Here is a 17,969-nt window from a genome sequence, read left to right as displayed (position 1 = left end):
GAGGTTGACCCATTAGATCATGTGGTTGAATCTAACTTCTGAAATTGAACACCAAATGCAGTGGTGCTTTAAATGCATGCAATCCCTTTGAAGTCAGCAGAATTGTATCTGCTTATGTTAGTGCTGGATTTGACTCCGTTTATAATGCCAAGAACTGTAAAGCTGTATTTCTAGATTCTGGCTTACTCAGTTTTCAAATCCCAAGTTACCCTTGCCTTAAAACACCAAAAATGTTGGGTTGGGAGAACAATTGAGCTTGTGTAATGCAGAGTATCTCTCTCTTTTCTTAAATTATTTTTATTTTGGTAAATAGCTTTATTTTTTAAATGGTCTGCGTGCTTATTTTCATTTTGTGTATGCTAACTGCTGATTACAGCTAAAGTCAGTACTGATTCTGTTCGTAATGATGTATCTGTGAAAAGTCCTTAATATTTTTTTTCTTGCTGTTTTTTTCTAGTGAAATGGAAAAACAGAAAAGTACTTTAGTGGACGCACTTTGTCGGAAAGGAAGTGCACTGGCTGACCAGCTTCTTCATCTGCAGGCCCAAGATGGGGCTGCTTCCAGTGATGCTGAAGGCAAAGATGAAGATCACGAGAGCTGCTCAGAAGCCTTGACAGAGACGTTCTGGGAAACAACAAAATGGACTGATCTTTTTGACAGCAAGGTAAGAGAGCAGAGCAGACTTTTTCTTTTGCATGTTGTATATTTAGATGATCTCTCCCAGAATTATGCACCACCTTTGTGAGCAGAGCCTCATACATTCTTCTTTTACTTTTTCATGCTGTCCCCATAAGTTGTGCTTCTTTAATGACCTTTTTCCACAGGGGTTTTGTGAAGGCTATCAGAACTGTGGTAAAAGATGGCTGTCTGCATATTAATGTAGAGGTTACAGGAGGGGCATAGAACGGTATCAGATTTCCGTGAAAAAGGTGCTTGTTTTATCAAACTGCTTCTTTCTGTACCTTTCAGGCAGTGTTTTTGGTTAACCTCTGAGCTGTTCTAGCTGTACGCAAGTGTGCAGCATCCCTACTCTGTTCAGTCCTGTATTCTGTAGCCTTCCGCACTATGGACAAGAGAAGTTTTGTGTTTTACTGTCAGTAATGTCTATGGAGGTGAAAGAAGAAACCCTTCGAAATGATTACTCTTAAATTGATTAACACAAAATTCCCTGTTATTTCAAGGTTCCTAATCTTGAGACTTAAGTTTGTCTGCTTCATTGAAGACAGCTATTGCAGAAGAAAAATCCCTTGAGGCATTATAGTGGCATTATAGTTGTACAGTTCTTAGTTTACTGAGTTGATTTTGTGTGTTTAATGGTAGAGCTATTCTGTATTATTTAATTAGTTGTTGTGTGTAACTCTACGTATGGCTGTGTTAGTGGAAGATGAAGTGACCAATGTATTTATTTATACTTCAGTTAAGTTGCCAAAGCACTTCAGCTAGTCACAAAAGAAAAAAATTAATTTCCTCGATAGTAAAGACTCTTCTTGGATAAGAACTTGTGCTTGAGCTGGCAGCCTGAACATAAAGGTTGATGGTGTCTACCTTCACTTCTCTCAGTGTATATATTCTCGTACACATACATCTTCTAAGCATTCATCTTCTTCTAATCTTTAACCAATTACAGTATCCCATGGTAGCAGATTTTATGCTTTAATCATGTTTTGTGTGACATGATTTTCCTGCTGCCTGTCTTTAAATGCAGAATTGTGTTCCAGTGTAGTGAAACCTATCCTACTTTCATCTTTTGGTTGTAAATATTATGGGAATATTTTCAGTGGAAAACTGTCAGTATAGTCATCCTGTCAGAAGCTGATCAAGAAAAGTGTTTTGGTCTGGAGTGAGTAATTCTGGCTTGAATTGGACAGATTAGGGATTTGAACCTCTCTTGGATCCATGTCTAAGTGCATGTTCAAGTTTTGCTCTGAAAATGGATTCTTCTGTATGGTTAAATTAGAACTAAATGGCCAACTTTTTTTTAACCTTGTAGTAGCATTTCATATATAAATTACTTCTGTCATATTATGCAGTTTGCTTGTTTGCTTCCCTCTTGGTATTACCAGTCAAATTGAAATCTAAACTCATTGGGGATGCTTTTAGTGCAGAAATCTTCTAGAGTGCTCAGGGTATTTTGAACCTGGTGGCTTCTGAACATGGAGAAAATGAGTCTATCACGCTACTCCTAATGACACAGGAGGTACGTCGTCCCATGCTCTTCTGCAGCCTGACTGTGTTGGACCCATACGTAGCCTCACTTACCCTACCCGTCTGGCCCATGTACATACAGTTTGTCTTCTGTGATCTCCCACAGCTGAACAAATTGCCCTGTATTGCCAGTTGTGATTACTAGTGTGAGTAATATTACGAGGGCCACAAAATGATTAGGGGACTGGAGCATCTGTTGTATGAGGAGAGGTTGAGACTTCAGCCTAGAGAAGTGGAGCCTGAAGTAGATCTTTTCAACATGAATAGACACGTGGTGCTGGGGCAGCCAGGCTCTTCACAGTGATCTCAGTGACAGGACGGGAGGCCGTGGGCAGGAACAAAGACATGTGAGTTTCTACTCAAGCATAAGAAAAAGCTTTCTACTGTGAAGGCGATCCAATGCTAGCATGAGTTTCCCATGTGGGTGTTGAAGTCTGTCCTTGGAAGTACTCAAAACCTGATAGGACGTGATCTGGGGCAACCTGTTCTAGGTTGACCAGCCCTGCAGCCCCGTGCTACCAAGCCCTTGCTATGAAAACCCAATACGTTTGCGTAGCTTGTTAGTTTCTGCGGTGCTTTTCTTCATCCTTTCTGTGATCTATAAGCCTGTGTGCTGGTCGGTAATTATGCAGTGATAGTTTCGCTATCAGTCTTTCAAAAGACCTCATGATGGATATGTCCTCTCATCTCTCCAATGATAATGTTCCGTAATTCTAACCCGAGCGGTAGCTACAAATAAAATAAGCAAAAGTCTTAAGGGAAAGAAATATATGCTGCTACTTAGTAAACTGTTCATGTGATTATTGGAACTGAGACTTAATTCTTCATGTTTTTACTTTTATATTTTCTCTTTCTGGAAACTGAAAGGGACGAGTAGTGAAAATAGTGTGAAATTACTTCGGTCTTAGTGGGATTGAGAACCTTGGTTTAAAAGGAGATAATAGTGCGCTGTAATAATTTTCACTACTAACAGATCGGGATAAAAGGACCAAGGCTGGAGTAAGGGGAATTATTTTTATAAAGAAAAGTTTGGGGTTTTTTTCTTTATTTTATTAAAGAATTTTTATGCTTGCTGCTGATCATATTCTTTCATTTCCATTTCTAACAGGTGTCGTGTTCATCTGGTAGTTTTCTTGAGATCTAGCTGTAGTTAGCAGTTACACAGTTCAAACCAGATGTTTCAGCTGTTAGCACTGTGGTTTCCAGCCAGTGAAGGAGTGTTACTTATGTTAATGTTTTTGAAATGACCACACATGATGAGTATCCAATTATGCTTTTTTAAGGATCACTATTAATCTCCAAGACTACAGAATTTATTATGGTATGGCCTGATGCAAAAAAGCATAGGGGGAAAAACGCAATTATATTCCTCTTATATTTCATTGTAAACTCTGAGAATAGCAATACATGTGTGTCATGGGCTGTTGCTTTTCTTCAAAAACCGAATTCAACATTCATAGTTCCTCCGTTCTACCCACTTCTGCCAAACTGCATCTGATGTTCAAGCTGGCTTGTCAGTGTTCATTTATTTTTATCATGACTGACAAGTTTCAAAAGTAGGGTTGTACTTAAAACTTTCTCAGCCTTCTGCTTGAACAAATATAAGTGTCTTCTGTCCTATAGACAGGCCAATAGAATGCTTTAAATATCTTCAGTGGCATTTGGTCTTCCTCATTTGTAACTTTTTATCTACACAGAAGAAGCAGTCCTGTAAGCTTCCAGCTCAGTGTTACATGCAATATTCTGCTTTACTTCTGGAGTATTTTGCTATTTTAAAAACAAATTAAGCTGCTTAGTGCATAAGTTTATTTTGAAGACTGGTAGAGGAAAATTTTAAGTTTTGAAAATTCAAGAGGAACCTTACTGTTCATGTAGCTTGCATCCTTTGAGGAGGGGAGTTTAAGAATAGTGTTGAGGACTTAATTTTGTAAAGTAATACTGAAGGCTCAAAACAGATGCAAAGATTGTTAGAATACATAACCAGGTATTGTTGCTCGAGTAAGGGCAAAAGCATCCATTCTGTTGATGAAGATCTCCAGCTGACCCGTGCTTGGCAAAATTCATCTTAATAGTAACCAAGAAAATGACTAATAGTTTTTCTGTAACGATACTCTGGGCAGACTTAGGCAGGAGTGGTAAAATGAAGTGTTTTTGGCTTGGCTGTATTGCCTAGCCTTGGATGACTGCCTTGCCTTTTGAGGAACAGAAGTTTGGAAGAAGGACAGATAAAGTTTGAAGTAATGAGTTAGGATCAGGTATAGGCCTCGTATAAATGTCCTTCAAATGAAGGAGTCCTCAAAAGGCAGCCAAGTTATTCTAATGTATGAGGTTGGAACTGAAAACATGAAGCTCTTTACTGTACATGAACATGGCTTTGGGTCATTGATGCTCAGAAGACAGAACAACTGGGTGCGAACAAATGGAAAAGAAGCACTAGAGTTACTGCAGCAATGATTTGGGTGTTTGTATGGCTTTAGATAGAAATATTGCATTGAGAGAAACATGGTGCTTCTACTTCAAAGCTTCACTTAAGTCAAAGTTCATCCAGATGAAAATAATTGCAAAGCTAAGTGAATTTCTGAAAACTGAAAGAAAATCTTTTCTGTGTTGTTTCTAAAGGTGAGCTGAGAATATCATCACACACAGATGTGTGTTTCTGCTCACCATCTAGTAAATCAAGTGCTATTACTGGTTTCACCTCTTTTCTGCTGTTGAAGCATGTGTTACCACAGAGCATTCTTAAGTTACTTTAATTTCCTCTTTTCCATTGAAGTGTCATGCTTGTCATCATTATAGCAAGTATGCAGGGAAGTTGGTGCTCTCTTGATAGTAAGTATATTGTTCACACTTTCAGCTATTGTAGTTAGATGATTTGTTTCTGAAGCTTAATTTTAAATGACACATGAAAGAAAATACTTAAGTATTCTGTGCACAAAAGCATTTCAAACACACCCAACTTGAAGCAGTTCTATTCAGCCAGTATTTGATTATGGTAACACATTAGTGATAGTGCTTTAGGTGTGCTTAGCATTGGAATGTAAAATCTGCAGTTTTTCTTCTACTCAGAACATAATTTCAAAAATTTTTGGCCCAAATCCCCAGTTTTAAACAAAACTGTTACAGAAGACTAGTAGGATTTGCCTGCTTGTTACTGGGACTGACTCATCTGTAGAATTTAGTGCCTGTTAACCTTTAAATTAGCTGTTTGGGGACAAGGAAAAAGTCATGTTTAAAAATAAGTAAACAAATAAAATACCCAGACCTTTCCATCCTGCCTTTTAAACATCTTTAGCCTGGAGTGTTTTTCATATTACTTTCAGGTGCAGCTGTCTCTTCCAACTGATCATATTCAGTCACTGTCAAAAGCTCGTTGCTGTATAGTCAATTCCATGAACTCCCTTCCCTCTCTAGAAAATGAGTAGATTTTTGTATGAATATTGTTTTTATTTGTAATGAGCCATTTGATAGAGCAGAGAGTCAGCAAAGGTAGCCAAGAAACTTTAGTTTATTGCCATAGATGTGTATGAACCTGAAAAAAATCAATCGCTAGTAATAAGCATGACAACTTCAGCATTCTTACAAGTGGTTGGGGTGTATTATCTATAGGTTATATTGTGGAACCTAGCATTGTCATTATTTGTAAGTGTAGGTATGTTTTAATGAACAGTTCAAATAATGAAGTAACTGATTATATAAGTCTGTTTTCCTTTTCCTATGTATTGGAAATGGTTTTATTAAGGAGTTTAGTATTGATGAATTTAAAACATACTGGTTTCTAAAGAGCATTTTCAGGCTTTAAAATGCTTCAGCCTTTCAGATGTCTTGAGATCATTTCAGAACTTTATAATCTAAAATATACATCTATCTCTATGTAACCATCAGTAATTTAGGCAATTAATGAGGAGCTCTGTATCCAACTACTTTTGCAGGTCAGGCATTTAGTATGCTTATTACAGGCCATTAGCTTGGGGCTAACGTAGTATTTAACAGTGATTTCCCCAAACCCATTATTCTAGAAGTGCACAGTGTTTTGTTTTTTTGTTTTTTTTTTTATTACCCTTTGTCTATAGTTCTTGGCCAATTTCTGGTCCATGTCACTTGTTCTAGGAAAGCTGGCCTTTATATTTATTGAAATTATGAAATAGTATGAAATACTGAGAGTTCATTCCTACTCGTTCATATAGCAACTGCTTTTGTATATAATATATTTATTTGCTGATGTTACATGTTCTGATAGCAGCTGTATGTTATATCTTAATAGCACTCCAGTTTACATTTTGCTTACACATATCAAGGAATCATAACCTCCATTACTGTGATACTATAAAGCTTGTGATATTTTAATTATAAGGTTTACATTAACCAATATATGCACAAGTTATAAAGTATTATTTCTTACCTATATTTTTTTGCTTGTAAATCTATACTGATTTTAAAGCATTTATTACGTTATTCTTAACTTCTGAAGTGCTAACAAACTTTTAATAGTTTTGCTTAACTTGCTTACAGCTGACTTTTTTTTTTTTTTTTTTTTTTTTGTCAAGCACTAAGACAGAAATTATCATCTTTTATCAAAAGGGCTTGGAGCATTGTTTTAAACTTTTGGTCCAGCAGAAGTTTTTTTGTTTTTCATGTAGAAATACCCGAACTTTTATTTGGCCAGAGCAAGGGTGTTTCGTAAAATGCTTTGTTTTCTTGCCACAAAAACTCTAGGAAGCCCTGTTACGAAAGAAATGCTGTCAAGTGGCTTTCCTCCTGCCTTTATCACTGATGTTCAGTAGCCATTCAAAACTTACAGGGTCAGGTAAGAGCTTTCTTAATAGAGCAGTGACATTATTTTTGGTTAGCCTCTAATATGTTATAATTGCTGAGAGCTCCAATGCGTCTTTCACTTGATTTTGGTTTCTTTATTTGTTTCTGTTTTTGTTTTGTGGTTCTATCATCTTTCCAGAAGGGAGTTTTTTTTGTTGTTTAGACCAATTGAGTCTGCTAATGGACCCACTGAGCAGTTACTCAGAAGCGTTTGTGTTTTGCTTTAGGAAAATATTCAAAGTAATTGGATTTAGAATCCAGCATGCAAAATACTTTTCCAATAGTGATATTTGGAAAATCTGTATGTGAATGGTGCTGTAAGCTCATTGTTGCATATATGTCTGTGCTTTAACTAGTAAGTATTGTATTCAAAAGCTGTTGCAGCTTAAGTGAATACTTTAACAGAACAAAATAAGTACTTGAAGATAGAAGAACGAGCAACTTGTGTTATGTTAAAAGTGCTTGGCATATAATTCAGAGCTTGAAAATCACACCTTTTCTTTCATGATAATTAAGCATGTTATTTCTTCTAGTTCAGTCTTTTAAGTGTAGATTCCACAAAGATTGTGTGTGCAATTAACATTCAGTATAAGTGTTCTGGTAGCTAAAACTAGGAAGGGTCTTCAGTCCTTACAGGGTAGGGATGTCCTTATTGCTGGAAAGTATGTACATTTTTGTATTGTAATACAAAATACTTATTTTTTAACATCCTTTGAGTGTTTCTATTAGCTTCTCAATTCTATGTTTTAAGTATACATTGTTGGAAAAATGCGACTTTATTGGAAGAGTCAGAGAGGAAAGGGAAAACTATTATACTAAGAGAGGGGAAATGAATAGTAAACTTTAATACCAGATTTCATAAGAACTTCGCTAACAACACTAACAATCCCATATTCTCCAACTTCGGTGCTGTCACTATTTGAGGGAAAAAAAAAATAATAATAAAACCTACTTACTATGAGTGTTCCAAAGGAAATACGTGAAACTCTGCTTAATTTGGCATTAATTCTTAGTGTTGTAACTGGTGAAGTAGTATGAACTGTCTGGCATCACCCTGAACACCCTGTTTGAGTGTTCAGAACCTGATTTTACGTAACTTTGAAGTAGACACATTCATTTGTATGTGCTGGTTATACCATTGACAGGTATTGTAAACTCTCTCTTTGGAGTTTGCGCTATCAAGAGGAAGCTTTCTTATAATCTGTTCTTAATACAGTATCAATGTTGAGGAGTTGGCCAAAATCTGAGGCTTGTTTTCATGCTTACCTGTCTTCATTGCTTGTTTATAACTATGTGTATACCTCTGTGTGTGTGTGTGTGTATGTATATATGTGTGTATACATATATATACGCACATATATACTCATACATATATACATACATATATCATTCAGTATATATGTTCATACTTGTTTCTGAAGTAAGTTCATTTCCTAGGAATCAAAACTCTCAATTGGGTCTTTGTTTCTGTGGGTCAAAGATAAACCTGACTGGTTCTTGATAATATATTTTTTTCAATTATTTTAGACTGTACAGTTGCCTCTAGCAAATGAAAGTCCAAAGAAGCTAGAAATGTGGTGAATAAAAAATTTGAAGTCTGTATTGTATATGATATTCTAAAGTTGGACATGTTCAGGAAGTCAGAATAGTCTCTAGGAAGTTTTTGTTTATAACTACTACTGTGAATAATCTGTTTTCCTGCAAAGAAAAATGCAAACTATTTTGTGCATATGTTTTACTTTAAGTCATTTCTGCTGCCTGAGCAAAATCATCTATTTTTTGCTAAGCCTTTGTAGGATTCAAATATTGAAATATCTAAATTGTGTTTGTTTTCACATTGTAGGTCTTAACTTTTGCCTATAAGCATGCATTGGTAAACAAAATGTATGGCAGAGGTCTCAAGTTTGCAACAAAACTTGCAGAAGAAAAGCCAACAAAAGACAACTTGAAAAACTGCATTCAGGTAAGGTCTATCTAGTAAAATAATGGGCCATCTTAATAATGAGTAAACGTTTAAAAGTAAGAGAGGTATACTCCCTTAATAAGAGAGGTATAATCCCTTTTATCTTTTAAATTGTAGAACTCGCCAAACTTTAACACTTCAGCTTCATTCAGGTTTTTGTGGTTTGGCCTTTTTTTTTTCCTTCTAGAATATCTCATTTGTGAGTAATTATCACTTTTAGCAGACTTACTTTCTGGAACTTACTGTAGAACATAAAAAAAAAAAGTTGAGATAACAGCAAAAAAGTATGTATATTTAAATCATATTATGTTGGTTTTAACCACTGCTATTGTTAGTAGTATTAATTGCAAATAATGCTAGTAGATTATAGGTGAGGAAGTAATAGGAATTACAATAACTCCTAAAAATTTTGTCCTACAAAATATTTGTGCGTTAAATTGGAAGACTGTAGATCATGTGGAATGGTTTTCCTTTTCCCCCTTCAGCATTAAGTAATTCAAAGATATCCAGGTCTCCAATCTTACCTTTCTAATTGTAGACTACATAAATAAGATGTTGATGTGAATGAGAGTGTTCGTTGGAAGGGTTTAAATAAATCCATCTCACTTTTTCTTCATGTTTGTTTTTGTTTAGCTAATGAAGTTACTTGGATGGACTCATTGTGCAACTTTCACTGAAAACTGGCTTCCTGTCATGTATCCACCTGATTATTGTGTATTCTAGAAAAGTGACAAATGTAAACCTAAAGCGATTCTATATGGGCAGGATATGAAAAGATAAGTTTGACTTTCTATTGGAACGCATGTTTTCATTGCTGAATGCTGATTATTAAATTGTGTGTATTTATCAGTAAAGGCACCTGGGTACAGCTTAATACCTGTTAACCTAACTCCAGTCATTAGGGAGTTTCCTTTTTGTGCATCCCATTGCTGGCAATGGATGTGCCAGAACTGCCAACACGAAGGATTTGGAATTTGGAATTAGGCTGAAAAAGCTTACTGCATGCACGTTAGGTTCTTAACTGTTAATTTTAACTGCAAACCTGTAAAAGCTCTGTATTTTTTACAGTAAAATGAATTTTAACGTTTGATCTTAATTTCATTTCCAATTGTATGAAGGCCTTAAAGCTACTTCAAGAGTAGCTAAAAACTTATTTATTAGACTAAAGTAATGGGACATCATTACCTGTATTGTTTGCAAGAGTTTACATTTGTGGGTTTTTTGTTTGTTTGTTTTATAAGAAAAATTCAACCTCTCAAACTGTTACGACATGTAACTAAGAATTGCTGATTCATAGGTGCTCTTGTAAATTTTCATTTTGGAGTGATTTCAGGCAAACTCAAAAATCCACGTGAAGCTGAGTATCAGGACAGGCTGATACATGTATAAAAGTGCCAGACAGTTAAATCTTAATCAGGTATTGTAAAGCTATACATATATGTTTAATAATGTTAAAAGTGTAAGACAACAGAATAAATGTGCAAGACTGAAGATCAAAAAACACCATGTGCACTCTGATACTTTAAAAGATTATTTTATAATTAATAAAAACAAATAATGAAGCTAAACGTTGTATTGGTTTCTCTGATAAATGAAACTTGCTGAAATAGAAATTCACCATACAAACTGCAGAAGTTCAGTGCAGCCGAGAAGATCAATGCTTTCTGCTAATGCCTTCCTACTAACTTACTACTAATAATGCTGTTCTTTCAATGGAGTGAAATTGGTCTGTTTGAACAAAATTGTGTGTGAACCTGAAACAAATCACTGTATCATTCTCTTGGAAGTTTTTTTTGTAACTCATAATGCAAAACTCAGATACAACTAGAGCTTTACAGACATAAATGCACAGAGTACACCATAATTCTGTATCACATTCCAAACTGCAAGGTGCTGACAATAAATCAAAATCAGTAAATGTTTTTTCTTCAATTCTCTCTTACCGTGGCTTTGATCAGCTTGACATTTGACTCTGGAAATTCTGCTAGGATGGTTGTATCAAATATACTGCTAAGTTTTTCCAAAAATTCATAGTCTGTACTGAATCTGAATTTATTTGCCCATAGTAATACTGTCCCTGGCTGACAAAAATACACCATTGTTTCTAGCAGGGGATCCAGAGCTGTATGGTGGTATACAACATCACTTGCCAGTAGGAAATCATAATGGTAAGTTGATGAAGGGAAGTCTTCACTGAGGCTTTCTCCCCATACCAGTTTTCGCACTTCGGGTTTGTGGATATTCATATTTTGTATATTACTTGAAATATTAAATGAGAGATTTTCAAGAACTTCAGGCAAATCAGTTGCTGTGACATAAGCTCCTAAAGAAAATATTAATTTGTTTTAATTCATAGGTATATAGTTGAACATACAGATACATAACTTTATCTGTATTACTTCTCTCAGCATTAACTAGGGTAGTTACTTTATTTACAAAACAGTATTTGACAATAACTTTCATCTGTAAAAAAAAAAAAAAAAAAAAAAAGTGTCAAACAGGCCTAATTTCAAGTGTTGCTTCATTGCTTTAAACTGACAGGAGCAGATCTAGGTTATATTTCATAAGAAATCCAAAGGAAATAGGAACTTACTAACCTAAGATGCAGGCCACAATGGAAACTAAGCCTGTTCCAGCGCCAATTTCCAGAACTTGCTTGTCTTTGAGGTTGAATCGTTCTTGATTTGATTCCAGATATTGAGATAAAGCCAGTGCCTAAAATATCAGTATCACATATCAGTTAAGCTGCACAACATTTACTTTGATTTTTTTATGCTGTTTTTTATACAGTGGAAAACACTGAAGGCTGTAACATAAAGATAATATGGAAAGAAGCATTGTGTCCTGTTCTTTTATATCAATCTAATTGAACAGTTCCTTTTTAGTTCCAGGTTTTGTGATTTGCTGCACACATCTATACACTTTGTGATTCTTCTCACAGCTCAAGATAAGTAGAGTTCAGGTGTGAACTGTACACAGAACAGCAAAAGAAGTTTAACAATATGCACAAAGTCATGTTATGGTTTATAATACTCTTATGCTTTATTATCATAAAATAGATTTGGGCTTCACCAGAGATTTTTGGAACTTTTTTTGCAAAGGAATTGTTTTTTAAAAAAATTATCCACTCAACACTTGTCTTGATGATACTGTAAATTTCAAAGACAATTTACTGCTGCATAGGAGAACAGAAGTATTGCTGAACAGGTGTCAAAAAAAAATAAACTGCCAATTTATTTGCTAATCATAAATAATATAAACAGATGCGAAAGAAACTAACTTGCCCTTTTGCTTCTCTTCTTTGGAGTGATGTTACTGTTTCAACTACTGTGCTTTTCATAATACAACGCTGACTACCTGCTCTGGGAATGCTGACAACTAATGAATCACCAGGCCACTTTGTGCCACTCTTGGTTTTCTTGGGAAGTTTTACCATCTGCATTCTGACACCTGATTAATTTGAGAATTGATGCTCTGACATAACCAAAATAAGCTACTGTTCCACTTAACCATACGCTTCTTTTTTATTTTGAAATTCTCTACCATTTTTTGTGAGCTTTTTCAATAAATGTTGATCTGGAAAATTCTGAAATCCTAATTTTCATGTCTCCATCAGTTGACCCTCTGTTCCAATTAAAGACACGTTTCTGAGTCTACATAAAATTCTGTTTTTTCCAAGCAGGGAGAGCAAAGACCGGAGCACACCTCTTTGCAAGTATGGTTTTCTATACTGCAAAGGAGTTATTCCAGGCTGTTCTTTAAAAGCAACATATTAAACTCCTTTATTTAATCTCTCACAATTTTCTTCTTTATTTTCCTTCCAGTAATGATGATTGTTTACATCCCAGCAGTGACTGGAAACATGGAAGAAGCTTGAATGCTTCTATCCATCTCTTTCCAAATATTTTTTTTCAATATCTGCATCCAGTTAACAAATTGATGTGTGTGTGTTGGTGTTTTTCTTTTTTTTTTTTTTTTCTCTCCTTTCCACTTAAAGGTGCACATTTTAAACAATTTACCATTTTGTTCATTTATGTGCCACAGTTGTTTTGGTCCAAACTGTATTAAATTAGCCATAATGCAGAGCTTTCTGCTGAAGACACAGCTTGGTTCTGCACAAGGAAGCCTCTGCTGTCATCTAAAGAAACTTCCTTAAGATTTGTATGCCGTTGTCATGACTGACTTTTCTGTCATATCAACCTTCTGGATGCTGTGTCAAATACTTACCCCGGGCCACACCACTGCTCCAAAGTGCTCTATGGATTCCTGGATGACGATCTGGTGGCCTACATAAGTATAGTGCTCTTTGTCAAAGTAGTGGGAAACTCTAGGAACCCAGTTCTGCAGTATTTTAAGAATTACTGGTGAATCTGTGAGAGAGAGATGAAATTTGTATTTTATATGCATGTGTTTATATGCAGCAAATAAAACACCAAATTTTTGCATCTTTCTATCTTTTTATACTAATATACTCAGTTAACTAGATAGGCCTGCTATAGGAAGAGGATGACCAAGAGATCTGGGATGCTAAGCTTCTTTTTACAAATAAAACATCTCCAAGTTCGATTTTACACTGTACATTGAAGAAATTGCAGCATTTTTTAGTGGTATCATTTTTTAATCACATGTCCACAAAAGGAGGCTCGTGAGATACACTTTTTAAGTATGTATTGAAATATATGATGCTGTTCAGTAAATGTCACTACTGCAGTTGTGCTAGCGTATCTCATCAGAGCATGGAGGCTTTTAAAATGGATTTTTAGGAGAGCTCAGCTTAACTACTCCACCTACTCCACCTGCTCTCATCAAAAACAAGGACACTCCATTCTCAATGACTGTGCTGCTGTTGGAAGCCTATTAGCAGGATGTGCTTAGATGATACAAGGATGTGTTTAGATGATAACTTCGGCTGCAGAGAAAAAGTTTGGTTTGGTTTGCATGGATTTTAATTAATGGCAGCCTGGTATCCATGGTAGATGTTCAAGCAATTTAGCCAGTGTTGAAATTTTGCAATACCACAGCTTCAATAGTGCCAACCCAATTAATGCACGTTATAATCATCTCTCTGATGTTAATTGAGAAATAATCCTCAGATACCTAAATAAAATCCAGAGACCTTTTAAAATCTCTCTCTTAATTATGAGAAAGAGTACTTCTTTCTAGATTTAATGTGATAATGGGGGGAAGTGGAAAAATAGACTTCAAAATGAAAAGTGACGGTAACATTTGCTATTTCAAGACTAAGGAAAATGAAACTGTGAGATGCAGTAGCAGTATTTAAAGTGGATTAAACCTGAGTTGGATTCTGTTGATGATGCACATGTGGAGCTGCAAGTGCAGTTTTCAGAGTCATACTGCTCTTCACAGGCTTCTTCCTCCATTACTCTTTGTATTTTGTTTGGGAACGGTAGCTGCTGCGCAGAGATCATGGCACAAGAGCTGAAATAGAGAGGGGAGGGAAAAGCTTGAGGGCACTCCATATAATATATGAAGGAGAAGAAAGTGAGAAGTTTAGGTGTGGTGGGTTTTTTTTGTTTGTTTGTGGGTTTTTTTGTTTGTTTTTTTGTTTTTGTTGTTCTGTTTTGTTTTTATGGCATGATGAGGGGGCAGGAAACCATGATGAGAGGCAGCATCCCCGTTCAGGAGGAGAATGCTGTACACACTTTCTGGTAACGAAGTCAGAGTTTTCATTTTATCATACAAACAACAGCAATTTATCATAATATTGCTAAATTGATACCGCTAATCAGTCTGAATAGTGAGCTCCTTGCACACTGAGCTCCTTGGTGTTCAGACAGGCTGAAGCAACAGCTGGAAAAGGTGAACTGCCTTTCAGTGTCTACGACTTTTTATCAGTGTCATTTCCTATGCCTCAGGACTCGGTATTCCTGTGATAAAACTGGTTAATTTGCTGCAGCCAGTGCTCTTGGTTTTGCCTCCTCATTACCTTCGCCTCTGCCTTCTCCTGCAGAACAGCTAATTGAATTGCAGTGAACGGCTAATTGAGATGCAGTGAACTGCAGTCAGGAAATAATTGCAGTGTGAAGATCGGAAGAGTGAGCTGCTTTGGAGAACAGCACGTGTGTCATGTGGCTCTGCATCTCCAGTGCACGTGGGCAGCACCCAGCATCGTTAAGGAGCTGCTTGATACCAGCTAGAGAGTGGGAATGGGGGTGGATCTAAATCTGCCTGGGGAGAAACGAAACTGCCAAAAAAATTTTTGCTTAATGTGAGTTTTAATCAGTGGTATACACACGCATACATAAATGAAACTGGATCTTGATTTCCTATGGCCAGAAGTTGTACAAATTCACCCTTCCCATGTATTGTGATGGTTGGAGCGTGCTCAGTTCTTATCCATGACTGGCCTCTGCCCATTCTCGAGAAGGCATGCTTGCATGATTTCTCCACCACATGTCCTGCAGACAGGGTTGTGTAATTTGGGTTGCATCACATCGCAGGAAGCTTCTCTGGATATCTTGTCCAGAAGGGGGAGAGGTTTGGCAAGGTCTCGGAGGCTCAGCAGTGCCTGCAGGTAGTTTTTTAAGGGGCAGAGTGACTGCTGACTTGTGTGGGTGCTTTATTTGCACACATGTTACTGACACCATTGCAATTTTTCTGTTACCTGATATATTCCTTATTGCTACTCTGTTTATTCACAAGGACAGGATTTATGTTCTGAGTCCTGTAGCAATGCATTTGCTCAAAAGTCGTGGCAGTGAGTCTGTACTGTTTAAAAAACAGAATGCTTTAAAGCAATTTGACTTCTACAGATATGTTTTTTGGTGTGTTTATTGTTTTTTCTCCCCTCAGAGGGCTTCCATCTAGCTAGCAACAAGTTCTGGCTGCACATCTTTTTTTATATAATTCAAGATGTGTTGGAGATAGGCAGATAGGAGACTGAAGATAATGCTGCAGCTACAGCATTCCCTGGCATTTGAGTGCATGCATCAATGTGTTTGGTTTTTTTCCTCTCACTTTTGATAACATGTCTCCTTAGAAAACAGCAGTGGTTTCTATGCAGCCTTACTTTTCAAAAGTATACTGCCTGTTCTCAGTAATGCCTTTTCATATATATATATATGGAGCTAGAATAAAATCTGATCATGTTATTAATGTTGTAGGAAATTTATGGGAAAATATATTAATGCTTATGTAATTGGCAAAGTATGAAATGAAAATAGAAGGATCTGTAGTAACTGGTGACTGCCGTGGCCGGGAGAAAAACTAGCTTGAAGACAGTCTTCTGAACATTTCACGCTAATGCTGTGGTGAGCCTGGAATGGTCCTTAAGTCCATAAGGAGCCTGAGTTCCTAGAGAACAGTTCTGGAGGAAAAGGATTATTCACTCTGCATTTATATATCACTTATCACAATGGGCTTTGGTTTTTGGCTGAACTTCTAGATGTTACAGCATTTACATCTTTTCATAGGTGTAGCTTTTGCAAATAGAAAGTTATTCTATTATACAGCTCGCTGACATAACTATTAGTGATGCATTTCATGAACTGAAGGAAAAATTTGTTGTTTTCTTTTTAGTTACAAACTATGTGTAGTCTGGACTCAAGTATATTAGTGTCTTGGGCTTAGTGATGAACAGCTTTGTGTTATTATTTTAAATGACAAACTACCTGAAGACAAAGTCAGTGTTGAGTAAGCTCATTGCACGTAGGTGATGTCTGCATTATTACATGCCCTTTGCGTAAGATGGTCGAGTTGCTGCTGTGTGACTAGAACTGACATTTCTTACTATTCTGATCCATATTTCATTGAAAATGATGCATCTTACAAAAAAAAAATAATAATAATATGCCAAGCAAAATCTATTCCCTTAGAAACTGTTGGCGCTCTCTGTTCACAGCTAATTTCTTTGTAAAGTGATTCTGAAGGGAGATCATCTAAGCTTTGTAGTTTCCAAAGTATTTAAACTAGTATTGACTTCATTAATGGACTTTGTCATGAACAAAATGGCTTACAAAATCACATTTGGTTTCTTCAGAACGTGAGGAAGAGAACAATTGAAAAAATTATGTCTATTTATCAATGTTACATGAAATTAACAAGGTAATAAAATAATTAAGGGTGAATTGAACAATGAATATAAACCTTACAGTTATAGTTTACCCTCTATAAGCACAAACTTTCTGCCTCTTAACCTTCATTGCTTGGAAAGAGTTTTAAATCTGACTACATGGAGGAAAAAAAGGGAAGAAAAGATAGGTTACTGAGTAATACTGTGTCACTTCAGCTGTGAACACCGCTTTGCTGAAACATTTATTTCTTTCACAAAGTTATACAGCGTTGTCCATTTTAATCTGAATTATTTGGCAAAAGCCACTTCCATCTGCTCAAATGGGAAATGCAGTTGCACTGCGTTCTCTGTGAGTTAGGGCTTAGCATGCCATGCACAAACATCAGTGTTTCTTTGGGTTTCCTTCATGCAATATCCTCATATTCTCGTGCACTGAATAATATATATGTCTATATACACACATATAGCATATATAGATATAGTGTCACACACATATATATAACATATGTATATGGTGTCTCACACACATACATGTATATGTAACATATATAGTGTGTGTATATATATATGTTTGTATATATATATAAAAATGCTATGTATGTGTGTATATATATATATATATAAATGCTAGGAAATAAATATCAGCGCTATAAACCTGTACCATACGTGAGCCCGCAAGGCAAATGCAAAATACTGAAAAGCAGCACTGAGTATCCATCTTGCTGAAATTGCAGGAGCAGGGTGTGCCCAAGCGCGTTGGCTGGCCCGGCTCTCTGCAGTCGAGGAATACGGTGAGCCCTGTTCCCCATGTTAGTCAGCAGAAAAAAAAAAAAAAAAAAAAACATGCTGCAGACAGGGTTAGTGGGCCAGTGGCATGGTTACCTGCTACGATGGAGAGCGACGAAGTTTCCTGTGGGAGGATGCCCGCTCCAGAGGTTTTTATAGGGGCACGCACC

At 36.3% G+C, this 17,969-nt stretch overlaps 2 protein-coding genes across 3 annotated transcripts in view; one reads left to right on the top strand and one right to left on the bottom strand.

The window, feature by feature from the left end:
* The window catches only part of TPP2 (tripeptidyl peptidase 2), a 47,692-nt gene extending 36,221 nt beyond the window's left edge, over window positions 1-11,471 (top strand). For both annotated transcript variants that reach the window (XM_032208066.1, XM_032208065.1), the window contains 3 exons: window positions 458-665; window positions 8,862-8,981; window positions 9,615-11,471. In XM_032208066.1, coding sequence (XP_032063957.1) covers window positions 458-665; window positions 8,862-8,981; window positions 9,615-9,704 — 418 coding nt within the window. In that variant the 3' untranslated portion in view covers window positions 9,705-11,471. The remainder of the gene's footprint in view (window positions 1-457; window positions 666-8,861; window positions 8,982-9,614) is intronic.
* METTL21C (methyltransferase like 21C) lies at window positions 10,908-14,362 on the bottom strand. Its single transcript, XM_032202774.1, has 4 exons — window positions 14,275-14,362; window positions 13,209-13,351; window positions 11,579-11,696; window positions 10,908-11,304 (listed from the first exon to the last, which is right to left on the bottom strand). Exons 1-4 carry the CDS (start codon window positions 14,360-14,362, stop codon window positions 10,910-10,912), a joined length of 744 nt encoding a protein of 247 aa, XP_032058665.1. The 3' UTR covers window positions 10,908-10,909.
* Between the last annotated feature and the right edge of the window lie 3,607 nt (window positions 14,363-17,969).

The sequence above is a fragment of the Aythya fuligula genome, chromosome 1 (genome assembly GCF_009819795.1).
Source record: "Aythya fuligula isolate bAytFul2 chromosome 1, bAytFul2.pri, whole genome shotgun sequence".
NCBI lineage: Eukaryota > Metazoa > Chordata > Aves > Anseriformes > Anatidae > Aythya > Aythya fuligula.
The sequence above is the reverse complement of the archived record's forward strand: the minus strand, read 5'-3'. Positions and strand labels throughout refer to the sequence as shown.